Genomic DNA, 15670 nt, shown 5'->3' with positions numbered 1-15670 from the left:
TGAGGATTCTTATGTTACCAAAATTAAAAATGACTAGGGCTCTTCCAAAAGACCACTTCATAAACTGGTTACACTCCAGGCATTAAATAATGTATTTCATTTTTGGCCAAGTATAAAACAAAACAAAAAAAACATAAAGAAAAAAAAACACAAAAAACAAACAAAAGAACCCAAGACAAATTGTCGTTAAAACAGTACCATGCACAAGCTCATCACATCAGTACCCCCACCCCCAACATCCCACCCCCACCCCAGGTAGGAGACGTTAGATTTGGTGACGGAGTATGGCAGGGGAGTGACGCTCCTAAATGTGTACGGGTTTCTCCCGGTGAGCAGCGAGTGGGGAGGGGGGGGGGGGGAGGGGGCGCCCAAACGCCCAAACACACTTTCCGCCATGGCAGGAGCCCTCTGCTAGCCGATACCCCTCCATCCCCCCACCTCTCCCCACTAAAACGTCAGACGGTAAAACAGTAAGGCAGCTGTTCACCTCCGTCATCTAAAAGTGCATCTCCGTACATTTCCCATTAAGCGCTACCCCTCTGCCCCCCCACACACACACCCCACCCCCCCCCGGGGCAGATGGAGCAGCCGTGCACTTTAGCGCTCAGGGCTTCCATCAGCAGATTTCTCGCTCTGTACTTTTTTAACTTCTCTGCGCTCCCAAACGACCGCCCGCTTTGGCTTTCGTGGGACCTAAAGGACGAGTCACAAATCACGGGCGGAGGACGTCGGGGAGCCCCCCCACCCCCCAAAACCCCGTCTCGCCCCACACCGAATGTTCCGCGTCTCGTCTGTCTCTCTCTCTCTCCTGGGTGTCATTCTATTTCCAGTCCTCCGTTAGCCTGAGTCTCAGACTGACCGGCACCATTTTGTTAAGGCCGTTGACACGACTTGCAGAGAATTAGGGCCTACGCCACTAGTTTTCATGACTTCACTGAAGGGTCAAAGGGGTCAAAACACAGTTAGGAGGTTAGCTACACAATTATGTTGAATCACATTCAGGCATAGCTTAATGTAAATGCATACAAATACATGAGGGCATTTCTATATTTTCTTTTTAAACAAACATAAAAAGAGACAGATTAACATCAGCACAAGACTGGCTATGCAGTTATGGTATTGATACAAAAACACCCTCAGAATAAATGAATGAGTGAACAGTGCTTACCTGAGTTGTGGTGCTATCAGGTCAGGAAGTGTACAAAAATAATGGCTAAACCGATATTGAGGAGCATCACCAGGGCAACCAATATGGAGTTGGGACCCTGCGAAGTAAGCAAAGATAGGAACATTTCAGGAGAGACTTCTGCCTGGTTCAGAGTCACAGGACCAACACTGGGCTAACCATGAAACACAGAAAGCTCCTTTAAACAGGAGTGAAGGAAACTCGCTCTTAATACACAGGCCTCACTGTAGTAAGACTGTGCCTAGCACAACATTACCAAAAAAGAAACTCACTCTTAAAACACAGGTCTTACTGCAGTCAGACTGACCCAAGCATTACATTACCAACAAAGAAACTCACTCTTAATATGAAGACTACCGCAGCAAGGCTGTGCCAAGCAGAACATTGCCAAGAAAGACACCCATTCTTAATACGCAGGCGTCATTGCAGTATTGACGCCTGCATATTAAGTGTGAGTTTCTTTCATTCATTTTAAAACCGGTTCGCTCTGTCTCTGTCGCGGTGCGAGCCCCCCACCCAAGCCGACTCACGGATTCTTCCTCGACCGTCTCGCAGACCTCCGCGCTGGCGCGCTTGGTCTCGGCAAGGCTCTTTGGCTTCAGTGACTCCTGCTTCTTCAGCTTCGGCTCGGGCCTGCTCTCTTTGGCCGCCGGCTTCGGCACAATGGGCTTCGGGGTGGGTGCCCGGAAGGCTCTGGCCGGCGGAGGGGGGAGGGCCTTGGTCAGGGCGGACGGGGCCACGGTCAGCTCCTCCTCCTCCTCCTCCTCGTGCCCCGGCGGGATCTTCACATCCGCCATCACATAGTAGCTGTGGTACTGGGTGTGCACCTGCCCGTTGCCCGGGCTGACCGTGTTGGCCGCTGGCTCCGCCTTCTTGGACAGCCTGGGCGGGGCCACTTCCTGTTTGATGGATGTCCTTGAGGGCACCTTGGTGATGCTGGGTGGTGGGTACTGCGTGACGGGGGGTCTGTTCTCCCTGACCGGCTTGGCGGCGGGGATGCTGTTGTGTTGGTGCTTCTTGCCGGCGTGGGGGGAGGGTGGGGGGGTGGGACCGGGGCTGTGGGTGGGGGTCTGGGTGGGGGTTGTGCCTTTCCGGTAGAAATGAGGGCTTCCTGAAGGAGATTTTTCTTTCTTGTTTTCTTCTGGGACTTCCTTAATCTCCATGGGCTCACTCAACCTCTGTTTGACATAATCAGGTCCTGAAAAAAAAAAAAGTTACATTTGCATTTAAATTTTGTCAATTAGTAGACCCTGTTATTCAGAGTGACATACAAGACAAATACATTTAACAATACATTTACATTGTTGACATCAAGTACACGCTCTTATTTAGAGTGACGTACAAGGTTAGTACATATAACATTACATTGTTAAAATAAAGAAAGAAAAACCTACACTGCTAGTGAGACATTAGCATTACTCTTTAAAAATATTCAGTTCAGATATCCCAGACAAATAGACTGTACAAAGGAGAGAGGCCATTATAACCAGTATTCCAATACAGATGCCATCATGGCAAATGTGAAATACAGCTTTATATTCAACCAGAATGGTTAGCTTCCAGAATGTTCCCTTTGCTAATAACATTCAGGAATACAACTGTCAGAAGCGTCTACAGATTGTCCACTACTGGTGACCATAATTCAAAACGAATAACCCTCCTGATCAAAACCACATCTGCAGTGCTCTGGTTCTGGGGGCGTTTCTGGGTATCCTAGCATCTTTGTGATCTTCATTGAGGTTACAAAAGGGAGCAGATACATTCAGAGGCAGTGCAGAAAAAGTGGATACTGGATTTCAGTGAACAGAAACGAGGTCAGAAAGCTTTAGAATTATGTCTTTGGGCTTTTTTTTTTTTGCGATCAGACTGCACTCAGATAAATCCTTCCGTACCGCAGAGTAAAACCCAGCTGAATTAATTCAATCCACGCGCAACCTCTGACGTGTCCCTCGTACCGCCTCTGACATCCTGCCCTATTTCAACCAAATACAAATTAACAAAATTGCTTTCCTTTTCAATGGAAGGATCACACAGAAAGAGATTTCTTTGTTTGTAACTGATTACATCAAACATATAAAAGGTAATGGATTGAGAGCATTGCGTAACATCAGTGGAGTAAACAAATGTTTTATAATATACATGTGTTTGGCTTTATCTACTGAGCCACTCCTTACTTATTCCTATTCTGTTTTATTTTTCATCAGGCTTTCATCAGACACCTAGATTATTTTTCATCAGACACCTAGGTGAGGACCTCATACACGGGCTGTAGGAAGAGACAGACCTCATCACACATGTAATGACATGAGTCATGTTGTTGAAGAATGTGTTGTTTAAATGACCTCATGTATACTTTGAATGACTGGCTGACTGAATGTCAATCACACAGCCCCTGGACTTAATGAGGCTGATGAAGGCGTTCATAAACCACAAAGACAGTACAAGAGGCCCAACTTTCACAAACGTTAAAGCCCGCGTGGTTGTAGTATTGTGACAATGCAATCTAGTGTACATTCCAAAAGAAGCAACAGGTGGGGCTGGCAATAGTGTTTAGTTAAATATTTTAATCAAATGCACTATGTCAAACGATAGAGGTGGTCGTTGGGCTTTCCGCTAACTGTCAGGTCACCAAAATGTAGGGGCAAATAATACCAGCTGGGGTCTGTCCAAAAAACAACTGCGGCAGGAATACTCATAACCATGCACTACATAGCTTGATTACCACCTGTTGCCCTCCTAGACTGAGCAGAGGGGTAGCGCTGGTGGGACAAAAATTGCAATCTCCGCGCTGCTGGTATTTTTGGCAATTGCGCTGACGTGAAATGGCCGCGAACTGCACCGGTGCCTTTACCGCCCCCGGCACATTTTCCCACCACCAGAATCGAGCCCAGGGTTGTTTTTTTTTTATATCAGACACGTCTGTGTTTAAGAAAACAGAAAGATGATATTCACTTTTACCAGGAACTCTTAGCTGTCATGTCTAGCCCTGCTAGTAATTGGATTACTTGAGCACATCCTGATCCAGGCTTAAAGCGTGCTGACATGCACCACGAATTTCAGTCCCTACCATTACACTCCAGATAATCCATCTTATCTGAGCGTGCTCTCCAACTAATCAGCCAAAACTAATGGATCACAAACTCTCAGTACCTCTTGGCCTCATGCACCTACACTAAGACCTGTTTCTTCAACAGCAGGAGCTGCATGCATGCTAAATGTAAGCGCAATGCAGTGCTCACAGTGAGTCTGCCGTGAATGGCTCTAGAATCAGTTATTGAAACACCTAATGAAAATCTGAAAAGTGTGCTTTTGTGGTAAAATAAAGGTTACTCAAGGTATTGTACAGAACAAAGCAACAAAACATTTGGATACATGACCATATATGGTCACACACGCACACAAAAATGCACACACACACAATCTATATGTATTCATAGAGAGTAGATAAATAAAAACATTGTTATTGACAGATTATTACTATTATTGATATGGATAATGTTGATGTCCTTTTTATGATTGGGATCAGATGCCCATAATCTAGGACCTACTTAAACTACACCAGAATTAAACCAAACACCACAGGGAGCTTCTGGGGCGATTTAATAGGGGTGAAGCCATTTTAAAGTCCACAGGCACGGGCCAAGGGGAGAGGGTCAAATCCGGCACCTGCTCACAGCGTTTACGCGATGCACCTCCTGCAGCGGTGCTGTTGCGTTGCAGTCTAATTCTCTTAAGGCTTCAGAAAAGCCACTTGAGCCACTGCACTGCCTCTGAAAACACGGTGCACCCTCACAACCTGAAAAGCGCAGCCTTGCGGCTACCAGCTATAGTGGAGACGATACCGACTGGATGGAGCGTTGTCTACATTCGCCTTTCATCTACTGCATTGTCCCAGTTTAATCTTGACCTGCATATGCACTCTCTGATTCTCTTGTGTCATGGGAATTTCTGAAAATGAAAACCCCAAAAGCAATGGCCAATCACAAAAAAGGTGTTTTTTTTTCTTTTTTGGTTAAGATGAGTGACGGCCTATCTCACAACGTTCGGCTGAATACCTTAATTTGTGCATGTATAGTTTAGTACAAAATGTGCTGTGATTGGATTGAAAGGATAACTTTGAGAGGTAAGGAGAAATTTATCATTGGCCGATAACTTAATTTGCAGGTGTCATGAATGCACAGGGCGTGCTCCTTCTTTTTCTTACATTTCAGGATGGTTCCCAACAGGTGGGGACATTTAAGTAAATCACAAATATATAAGAACATGCTTAAAGTAAATAAGACAAAAAACGGCCAGAGTGCAAGATATGAAACAGAGTTTAGAAAAAAAAAATTGAGTTTCAGGTTTAAAAGTAGGGGAGGTGGAAGGGACCAGCGCGGACAGCTTGTTGATGGAATGGACAGCTGCTCACAGGCGACCCAGACCCTGAGCGAAGGTATTCAACCCCCTGCACCCCCCCCCCCCCGCCCTCTCCAAACGGCCACATTGAGAGCTAGTTCCTGTCTGGGAGAGATTTCAGCTCTGCCCCCCCCCCTTCCAGCCCTCGGTAGGGACACACACAACTCAGACACTGTTGTCCAATAAAATGTGGCGTGGGGCTCCTTGGGTGTGACGCGCAAAATAATTAACATGCTTAAAGTTTGCGGTTTGATCTTTTCATTTGGAAAAAAAATACACTTTGCTTCGAAGGGTGTCATTTGCAGTGCCACGCCAGGCCTTCGGGGCCCTCACTGATATCGCAAAGGTCTGACTGAATGACTTCCCCCCTTGGGAAGCCCCGGTCGTATTTTAACGATAATTTATTTATCCAGCAGATGCCTTCATCCAGGGTGAATTCCACAGCTGAAATGTTTACACACATACGTGAGCCATTTATACAGCTGACTGCTGACCGAGGCAGTCTGGGTAAAGTGCCTCCTTGCTCAGGGGCACCGTGGCAGTGGCCCAATTCGTAACCGAGCCTGCAACTTTCTGCCATCGAGCCTCGCTCCTTCACCAGCGCTGCCCGGTCACACGAGTCTAATGACTCACAGGGCCAATGCACAGTGTGAGGAACACATGTTGAGATCTTGTTTGAAGGGATGACTCCACACTTTTGGTTATTTTTTGGTTTGACTGAAATGTTGCACCAGATAAATCGATAAAACAGGAAAGCACTGAGAATTTATTAAAAGCAACTCCATGGTCTCTATTTACTCTATAAACTCAATTACTGGAATATGTTTTTCGCAGCATTTTGTGGAAAAATGCAATTGAATCTGTTTAAAAATTGAAAATGTAGCAGTAAGTGCACAGACTTTCAGTAACTTTAGAGAGTGACAATGTTTTAGTTTGTTTAAGGCTATGGATTAGCAGAGGGTCAGGAGGTTGGTACACAGTACTTACTTTTTCCACAACACAAGTAAACAAGCTGTGTCTTCACTGGTCTGACACTCAAAAGATAGAGCTTCTAAAAGAGCTTCCATGGTTTCTATCATTCAAAAAGTAGCATGTGTGAGTGTGTACTGTTCCTGGAATATCCCTCCCTAAAAGGCAAAAATGGGAGAATGAGGGTTCATGAACCCTATAATGAATAGAGTTTCTATTTGCTGTGAATTACTGACCCCAATAATGAAATGAACCTTATTTTCTTAATCTTTTTTCCTTTATGCAGCCCTTTTTTAAATTACGAATTGCACATTAAGCTTGTCTCCGTGTGACAACCTCTGCAGTTGTGTAGGAGTGCTGAGGCAAGACCCATGCAGCTGATATACCCAGCAAAAGGCTATTTTTTCACACTACAAGTCCCACAGTGCACCACAGCAAAGTGGAGCAGAGGTGCTTCTCCACAGACATCATCCAAGCAGGTGAGTGAGAAATATCAGGGTGAGACAAGGATGTCCTACCCACATACCCACCCACATGGTGGAATTCAGGGGGGTGGGTATGACTGAGGTGATGAAATGAAGCCAGGTTTATGAAGCCAGTTTGTTCTGCTGCTGTGGGCTCCAGGTCACTGGTGGCCAATAACAGGGCTGAGATTGAACTCAGGCTGTAGGACCTAGCACGCGCTCGAGGCCAGTGCCTTGTGGACCGAGCCACTTGGGTTCCCAAAATGAAACAGACAACTTTTAACAGTCCAAAACCAAACATTATGACTGCTTACAATTACTGAACCATTGACAGCACATGATAGGGTCAGTATGGTGTAGAAGCTCTGGACTCTAGACCTGACAGCTGTACGTTTGGATCCGGGGAGTTTCAGACATGTGAATAACTTATACCTCCCTCTCTACTTCTCTCTATACTTTTTGATGTTCTCTTAAATAATCACAAAGATCTGATTACTGACTGTACTCCTGTGTTTGCAAAAGGAAATATATATAGAACATTTGTGTCCACAAACGACATGCAAACAATCCAGGAATTGATTTTTTTCCAAACATGCAAATGAGTAATTTGTCACTGCGACCTCAATGACTTGTTTGCACTATGACTGATATTATTGGACTTACAGAGGTATTTCAAAATTAAGTGTCAAGATCCTGCAAGTCTGGTTATATGGCAAGGCTGTTGTACATTGTATAGGAAATGAATGATATGACGAAACAAGGTTCAGCACACTGAATGAAAACTGAATAGTCATTATTATTACAAAACCTACACAACTCAAACACTGCTTTACACGTTCAGAGCTTATGTATTATGAAATTATATGCCCTTTTTTGTCCTTGGTGAGACTCAAATGCCATCGGATAGTCTGCAGAGTGTTCTGAGCTCCAGTTTCAGTCTTAAATACAGGGCTTTCAGAATCCCCCCCCCCTCTGTTCCTGGAAGCCCAGCTTCCTCCACAGACACACCATTGTGGGTCATGACACACTTCTCAATGGTAGCTGTCTAACATTACATTTTCTCACAATATTCATTTCAGGGCTGTTCCGCTCTTTTCAAATCCTACCTGCATAAAACTGCAGGACACAGTGTTTCTGCACTCTCACAAAATGACAAAAGTGCACTTGATCAAAACAAAGATTAATTCAGCTACGAAAAAACCAAAAGCTTAATTACTCACAAGAGAAGTTCTCAGCAGTCTGTTTTTAATCCAATGACAAGGTTTGAACACTATCACACCAGTAATTTGTATGGCCTCGTTCCACCTCCGCGTTACAAATTCAATAACTCTCTTGTCTCTCTTGTTATCTCTTAAAACCTACCACATTTGGGACTCCTAAATGACTTCCTCTGAGAGTTAGCATTAAAAAGGCTCCCTTTTTTCCCCACACCATCTTTTCTCACATTATTTTCTATGACACCGTATTTTTTTTCAGCAACACTATAATTGCTTGATGCCTCTGCTTCATAAACTGCCATGACCCAAAATTTGGTATGATCACTCCTTCTTAATCCCTTGGATACCTGCCCAGTTTTCTATCCGTTTGTTTCACCATGGTCACTGCAGGTAGGCTTCATAATTTCCCAACAGCTATGCTAACTAGACACTGCAGCTGCTGAATGTGCACTCCGTCACTCTACAGACTGTGGTCAATTCGGCTAACAGGAACACCTTTCACCACTCAGGATTAGCGTTAGCGATTGTCACTTGTCTTGTGGATACAGGGCAATTTGTATTTTGAACATGTATATTTTGGGAAGAAAAATCTGGACCAGTATGGGATTTTTTAATTGAAAAACAGATGTCGACAGAAAACAAGTTTAGAGACTAGGAAGCACCAATGAGTCAGAACCGGACCAACCATTACAATTAGCATCTGTAGACAGAAGACCAACACAGTGCCTGTTCACTTGCTGCTCACCCACAACAGCGGTTCCCCAGATAAGCATCTATCTTTCTTTAAAAACTGGATCACAGTGATTCTCAAGTCGCTGCTCCAGTTTTCAGATATGCAAATCATGGCACGGCTGTGTTAATTTGTTTTTTTTTTTTTAATAATTATTATGCACATCCAAAATGAATTACGCAGCTTACACTCTGCATGTTATGAAGTGGTGCAGGTTAAGCACTACCCACACAACATGTGGGAGGTGCTTAACACACCTCCTGCCCCCCTTCCCCTAGCCCCCCCGCTGACTCACCATCTACCTATATCACAACCTGCTTGCCGTTTTTTTTCATTTGAGAAAGGAGAGAAGTATCATTTAACATAAATATAATCTTTTCCCAAGCACACAGTGAGGGTGGAGGTTATGGGGGTGGGGGTGTGCAATTTGGAAATGGGAAATTGTTTATATTAAGTAATTTATGCAAAATTGCTCCATGGCTTTAGGACTTTGAGCTGGGTAAGACTGGTGTCCATCGACAGATTGCTCTAACACATGCAGTAATTAAAAAACAAGCCAGTCATGTTGACAATCAGAGCCTTCATAAGAGTGAGCACAAGTAAAAACTTACTTTTTCGGAAATAAATCTGACCACTCAGAGAGTGAAAAAGTCCTAATAAATTAGCCCATTTGGTTTGGGGATGGTGAGGAAATCATTCTTTAAAACTGAAGTGAAACTAGAATGAAAGTAGAGATGACACTCACAAATCCTGTCAGAGCAGAAACAGCAAGGCTTGCGTTTTCCTCAGTTTCTAGATGATGAAACTGTCACCATGTCCGGACCACATATTGATACATATGCAAGTAATTCTACATCATTCTTGGTGTTTTTAAGTGATGAGATAGGAATCCCTGCAAAAAAAAGTGGATAGGAATGCTCATTCATACCCATAACCACTTTATACCTGTCCTGAAATAAATTTAAATTTGTATGGTCCAGAACCAAAGTGAGGCACTAAGCTGTACCAGAGAGCGTATGTACAATAACTGATATTATGACAATGACAGCACAGAGGCTACAGAATGAAGTCAGTATCAGAGCTCACCAGTGAGGTCCCACATTCTGTATTCAATCCAGTGACAAACAGTTCTGTGCATTACCCAGAATTCCCAGTGATGTCAGCTCTCTTTGAATGTTTTTAATTACTGGTTGTGAATGACTTGCTACCACAACAAGTCAACCCTTAGTGATTGGGATCACAAGCAAAGACATAACAACCTTGCACCTGATGGGTATTCAAGAACAACTGCCTGCAGGGGGAACTCTTTAGGCTCAGTGACTCAGCGTGAGGCACAGGAAGTCCCATCTCCACTGTTATAATATCTATGTTGATCCTGGAAGGCGGAGTCTCTCTGACTGACAGGAAGGCCCCTGGCTGACCACTCAGATCCCGGAAGGCTTTGTCTGGAGCAGCAGCGCTAATCTCCGTGCTTTTGTCTGGATGGGGCTTATTGTGTGTCCCCAGAGAGAATCCCCTCACGTGCAGGGGCATTTTCCATTGGCCAACAGCAGGTGAGTTTAACTGGGGATTATGTCTGGGCCTGAGGCCAGAAGATAGGGGTAGAGTTGCTCTGTGTCACACGGTGTAACGTTCACTGTGGAATTGTGAATGGGCTGCACCTGATAGGCTGCACCTGCACCTTAAAGGGAAACCTGGGCCGTTCTCTCAACAACAATCAGCTCTAATGGGAGAATTAGAATTAAAATGGGAGAGAGGGTTCATGAACCGATCAAAATGAGCCAATCCAAAAACATACTCTGCTGTTTATGAAGCCAAAGTCTCCCGTGCCTGATGATCAGTACCTGACCACTTATCTCTTCCAATGTCTATGTAATTACAGCTGGAAGCTAACTTCAACACGCGGTAAGCATTTGGCAGTGAACCCTGGGAGAAGTGCTAAGCTGATGCGTAAAGTGGGCCAATATGGTGGACCTTACCAGGTGCAATTATAATCACTTGCTGTTCCCTTCCAGTGTGCTTCCCCCGTGTTTTATTTGAATTCACACAGAACCACTCCAGGTGTTTCTTAATGACATGTTCCCCCCCACTCTTTAAGGACTGTTTACTCATCAGAGTGGTGTAGAACTAGTCAACTGTCTACATTATCTATGAGCAACCAGTCTGTTTAGAGTCACAGCTCCTCTGGCACACACTAGAGTGAGCAAGAGGAGAGAGGGGCACCAGTGACAAGGAGGAGAGCCACTCAAATAATCCCCCTTCCTGCAATGGTAAATGCAGGCTCAGTCAGACAACTTAGATCAGAAACAACAGCAGACACCTAAGAGGCAGGTAGGGTTGGCAGGACCGGCGAGGGTTACCTGGCTGGTGAAAGCTTGGAGACAGCTCCCTGGCCACCGCCCTGGCAACGTCCGAGTCCTGGACGGCGGCCTTGGCGGCCTGGTCGGCGGCGTCTCCCTTGGCTCTGGCATGCGCGGTTCTAGACAAAGCGGAACCAAAGCCTGTTAGGTTGCGGTTACGGGGGGATGTACATTTTATAGCGGACGCTTCCTGTCCTCATTGCTACTGTGCGGCATGCGGCTTCACTCCATGTTACTCCATGCTTGTACAGAGCTATCCCTGGTCTGTTATTACACATGGAAATAAAATGCACAGACATGTAACAATAAAACATAAGAACATTCAACAGGGAGGGAAAAATGGACAAATAAAAGGAAAAATAAAACACTTTATGGATGCTATGTGAGCCTTATTGTTAGGGTGCTTGGTTGACTTCAGACAGGAGCAGATGTAAGTCAGAAGTTATTTCGGAGAAAAAGGCATCAGTCCAAGAAATAAATGCGGTGAAATGCAGAAAAGATAATCTCTCTAATCCCATTACATTTGGCAAAGAGAGATTTTCATTAGAAAGCCTGCAGCACAATATACTTTTAGAACAAGGAAAGATGTTCGGAGACAAATGCAGAGCACGTCTGCAGAAAAAAACCCAGATGTCCCAATACTTTCCCCTTCCAAAAAACAAACATAGAATCATGATCTTAGCTATGCAATGATGGTTTACATGTGAACAGAATCATGGGAGTTCACCAGCATGACATGGTAGCCCATAGGCAGGGTCTGGCAGCGGCCTAGTTCCTAAATCCCTGTAGAGCCTTCGAGCCAGGCAGAGGCCCATGTGGCTTTGATGGTTGGGGTGTACGTGGTGTATTAGCCCAGTGTTTCTCAATTCTACTCCTGGAGGCCCACTGTACTGCATATCTTCTATCTATCCTTGCTCCAAACACACCTGATTGAAATTAGTGTGCACGCTCTTGATTGAATCAGGTGTGCTCAGTTAATCAAAAGTGCCACTGATGAGTTCAGTCAGGTAGGTAGAGCAGGGAAAGATGGAAAACGTGCGGAGCAGGGGGCCCCCAGGAGCAGGATTGGGAATCCGTGTATTAGCCGACATTAGCATTAGACATTTTCATCTTAGAGAGCTCATTCCAGTAGAACCAACAATGCAAGAGGGAGGGGAAGACAAAAACAAGAAAATTCTCTGGTTTAAAGTACACTCAGGGTTCTTCAGAAAACCGTGTCCGTAAATTCAAAAAACCGAAACTAATAACGGAAACTGAAAATAATAACAGAATTCACATGCTATTGCCCTCCATGTAGCTCTTTTGTCCAATAAAATGCTTGCAGGGAGAAACTGAGGCTAAACCAAGCTAGTCTCCTGAGTAGCTCTTGGCTTGACTGCAGGGCTACCCAGCCCCTTAGTTCTGTCACAGATATTATACTTTTTCCCCAGATATTTGGCACCTGCATTCTTTCTTTGTCTTGGAAGTTGGATGGTAGCAGGGGTTTGTGGTGCTATCTGCTGTCAGCCTAGCCATGGATGTTCTGTTTCAGACCACAACCCTTCAAGGATGTTCATCACAAGCTACAAAATTAGAACACTTACAGAGCTGTCAATGTGAAATATTATGACTACTTTGTGAATATACAAAATGTATAGAATATCTGTGCCGATGATATGAGTGGCATTTCTAGACTGGATGGATGGAGACAGGAAGGAGGGGGAGGAGATATGCTGCAGTTCATAGGGTCAGGAATGTAAATGATAGCAAGCACTCCAGTCACACTCTCAACACAGACATGCACACACACGCACACACACACACACACACACACACACTCCAACCATTCAGTTGTTTATTTAATTCAGATGATTCATGTTAGCATGGTAATGACCTCGAACGAAACGTTTTTGCTGGCCAACTAAGCAGCCTTAGATATGCTGGTGTACCACACCCTAGAATGTGAGCAGCAAGGTAGGCTAATAATAATACCTTAATCAGTGAGGCAGTCGCATCCTGTTGATACTGCTTCTGATCTCCTTCAGTCAGTTCCGTTGTCTACCATTAATTTGGTTATCAAACACATAAATCTTAGATCACAGCTTATGTGTTCACATAGCTTGCTACCTACAGAACAAATTTCAGTGAAAGTACTTTACTTAAGGGTTATTGCATTAATGCAAACCTGCAACTCTGTTTACAATTTGTCTAACCACTCTGACACATTGCTGCACAGTAATATTTCATTCTGTGCAGGAAATAATAAAAACATTGAGCCTAATGCTCCAAGCAAATATTTTACCAAACACTTGAGCATACTTACTATTTTAATACAGAAGAGGTTTAAAACAGTAAGTTGACAAGGCTACCGCAAATCTTTTAGCATTAAAAATGATAGCAATAAAGTCAAAGAAGTATTATATATCTTATTGTATATCTTCTTGTTTCGGAGTGTGTCGGGGGGAGGGGGTATTAAGGATTTCTCTCTCCTGTGAGCTTGATCTGTATTCTGGATGTTCTCTTTGCAGGGGCAGCACTGATTTTATGCATGTGTGTGCGCTTCCGTGAGTATGTGTGTGTGTGTGTGTATGCGCGAATGTGTGCGCCTGTGCCAGTGTGCGAATGTCTATTTGTGTGTGTGTCCCTCTGTGAGACTTCAGAGTATTTAAGACTGCAGGGCCATCCGAGCACCTCTCTAATATTAGTGCGGTCTTAAATTTCAGGCCCCCTGCGTGCGGCCTCTTTTCGGGCTGCCAGTGCCAGTCTGAGCCAGCCACACGCTTGCGGGACTGCCCCAGGGGGCAGCGGCCTATTTGGAGGACCTCAGTGGCACATGCTGACGTGGCCCTGTCCGGGTACTCTACGTCCCCTTCCCCACCCTCCACCCCCCGGTCCCGATCCTGATCCTGATCCCCAGAAGCATGTCCCGTGCGGGACGTCCAAGAGAGGTGTTGACCATGAGACCCTGTTTTACGTGGAAAGGATGGCTCTCCTGGGTTCCGGGTCACCACAGAAATAGCGGTCAAACGCTGACCGTGAGTGAGACAGGGAGGCTCAGTAGCACTGATGTGACCTTAAGGGAGCACTCTGGTCCAAATGGGTTCATACGTTACATAATGAAATCTGATGTTCATCCTTAAATACAAATGTCATTACAGCTGTGACATGATTGTTAAAAATTACACATACGGTTAAACTCATCATGTGGCATCAGTGAGCGTTTCTCATAGCTAGCGGCTTTGCGGCACACATCTTGATTGGAGCTAAAACTCTTTCCCGTTTGAGTTAATTTAGGGCAACTTGTCTATGACTAGTGTTACTCAGAGCTCAGGAAAATAAATCCTCATTATTAGTCATGCACACAACATAACTAATTAATTATACTGCATTGATATTCAGCGGCATATTGCTACCCCAGGGTTTGCTTTGTTTCTTATACTGTGATATTATGCTGCAGTACTGTAGAATTACTAGCATTTCTGCTGCTTTCTCTGTGTTAAATACGTTAAATATGAACTATGTAATTGCCTGGGACACTGGCTACTACTAACATGGTCAGGTTTGATAACACATGTTTGACGGCCAACAAATTCCTTGTAGACAAGATTGTGCTCAACTTGTTCAACCAGTAATACTTCAAAGGTGCGTGACCAAACATGCAGATAAGTGTCATAGAGAAAGAATGACTGTTAATGATGCTGTTGTTACAACAGAAACTGGCAATGAAGTGTTAATTCAGCAACAGTCGTTTGCAGTAATTGGTTAGGACATAAAAACAGAAACTAATCAACCACTGAAAGCATTCAGGGAGAAGCAGAAAGAGCCACATGATCATTATGCGCAGTGGCAGTGACAATCTATGGTGAGAGGCCCACCAAACAGCTAGATGAAGGGGATCAGAAGAACTAACTTCAAGTTTATTAAAGCTCTCTTCACTCACACACCATACACGAGAAGCCAGACAAGGAGTCAATCAATCCAAAAAACAAGCTGTATCAGTGACCCTCAATAACGCTGTTTGATATCCGAATAACTTTCTTTAATTTCAGCAGATGCTTCATGTTATGGCCCAGTGCTAAACCCATGCTTGTGTAATGGCCAGTTCTAACCTGCCAATGTATTTTTCAGGTTGATTCACCATGATATGCTATGGGGACAGTGAGGCAGTCTCACAATACCGTATCTTCTGATTTACACAGAGGTGTGCTTTTTAGAAAGACACACCCAAACACTTGCAAAGCATCAGATATTAAAAGCATGTTCATGGCCATAATTAGATGAAAGACGTGACCTGTTTCTTTATTAGAAAGGACCTGCAAGGATCTGCTACATTCATGGACATGGTTTCCTGTTCCATGAACTAAACT

General features: G+C 44.4%; 1 protein-coding gene across 1 annotated transcript in view; it reads right to left on the bottom strand.

Moving 5' to 3' along the window:
• Window positions 1-638: 638 nt before the first annotated feature.
• The window catches only part of LOC118771150 (junctophilin-1-like), a 37852-nt gene continuing 22820 nt past the window's right edge, over window positions 639-15670 (bottom strand). Inside the window, exons 3-6 of the mRNA XM_036519045.1 lie at window positions 11325-11443; window positions 1717-2384; window positions 1169-1265; window positions 639-934 (exon numbers count right to left, since the gene is read on the bottom strand). Coding sequence (XP_036374938.1) covers window positions 1185-1265; window positions 1717-2384; window positions 11325-11443 — 868 coding nt within the window. The 3' untranslated portion in view covers window positions 639-934; window positions 1169-1184. The remainder of the gene's footprint in view (window positions 935-1168; window positions 1266-1716; window positions 2385-11324; window positions 11444-15670) is intronic.

Source organism: Megalops cyprinoides, chromosome 24 (assembly GCF_013368585.1).
Source record: "Megalops cyprinoides isolate fMegCyp1 chromosome 24, fMegCyp1.pri, whole genome shotgun sequence".
Lineage (NCBI taxonomy): Eukaryota > Metazoa > Chordata > Actinopteri > Elopiformes > Megalopidae > Megalops > Megalops cyprinoides.
Note: the sequence above shows the minus strand (reverse complement) of the source record. Positions and strands in the feature narration are given on the sequence as shown.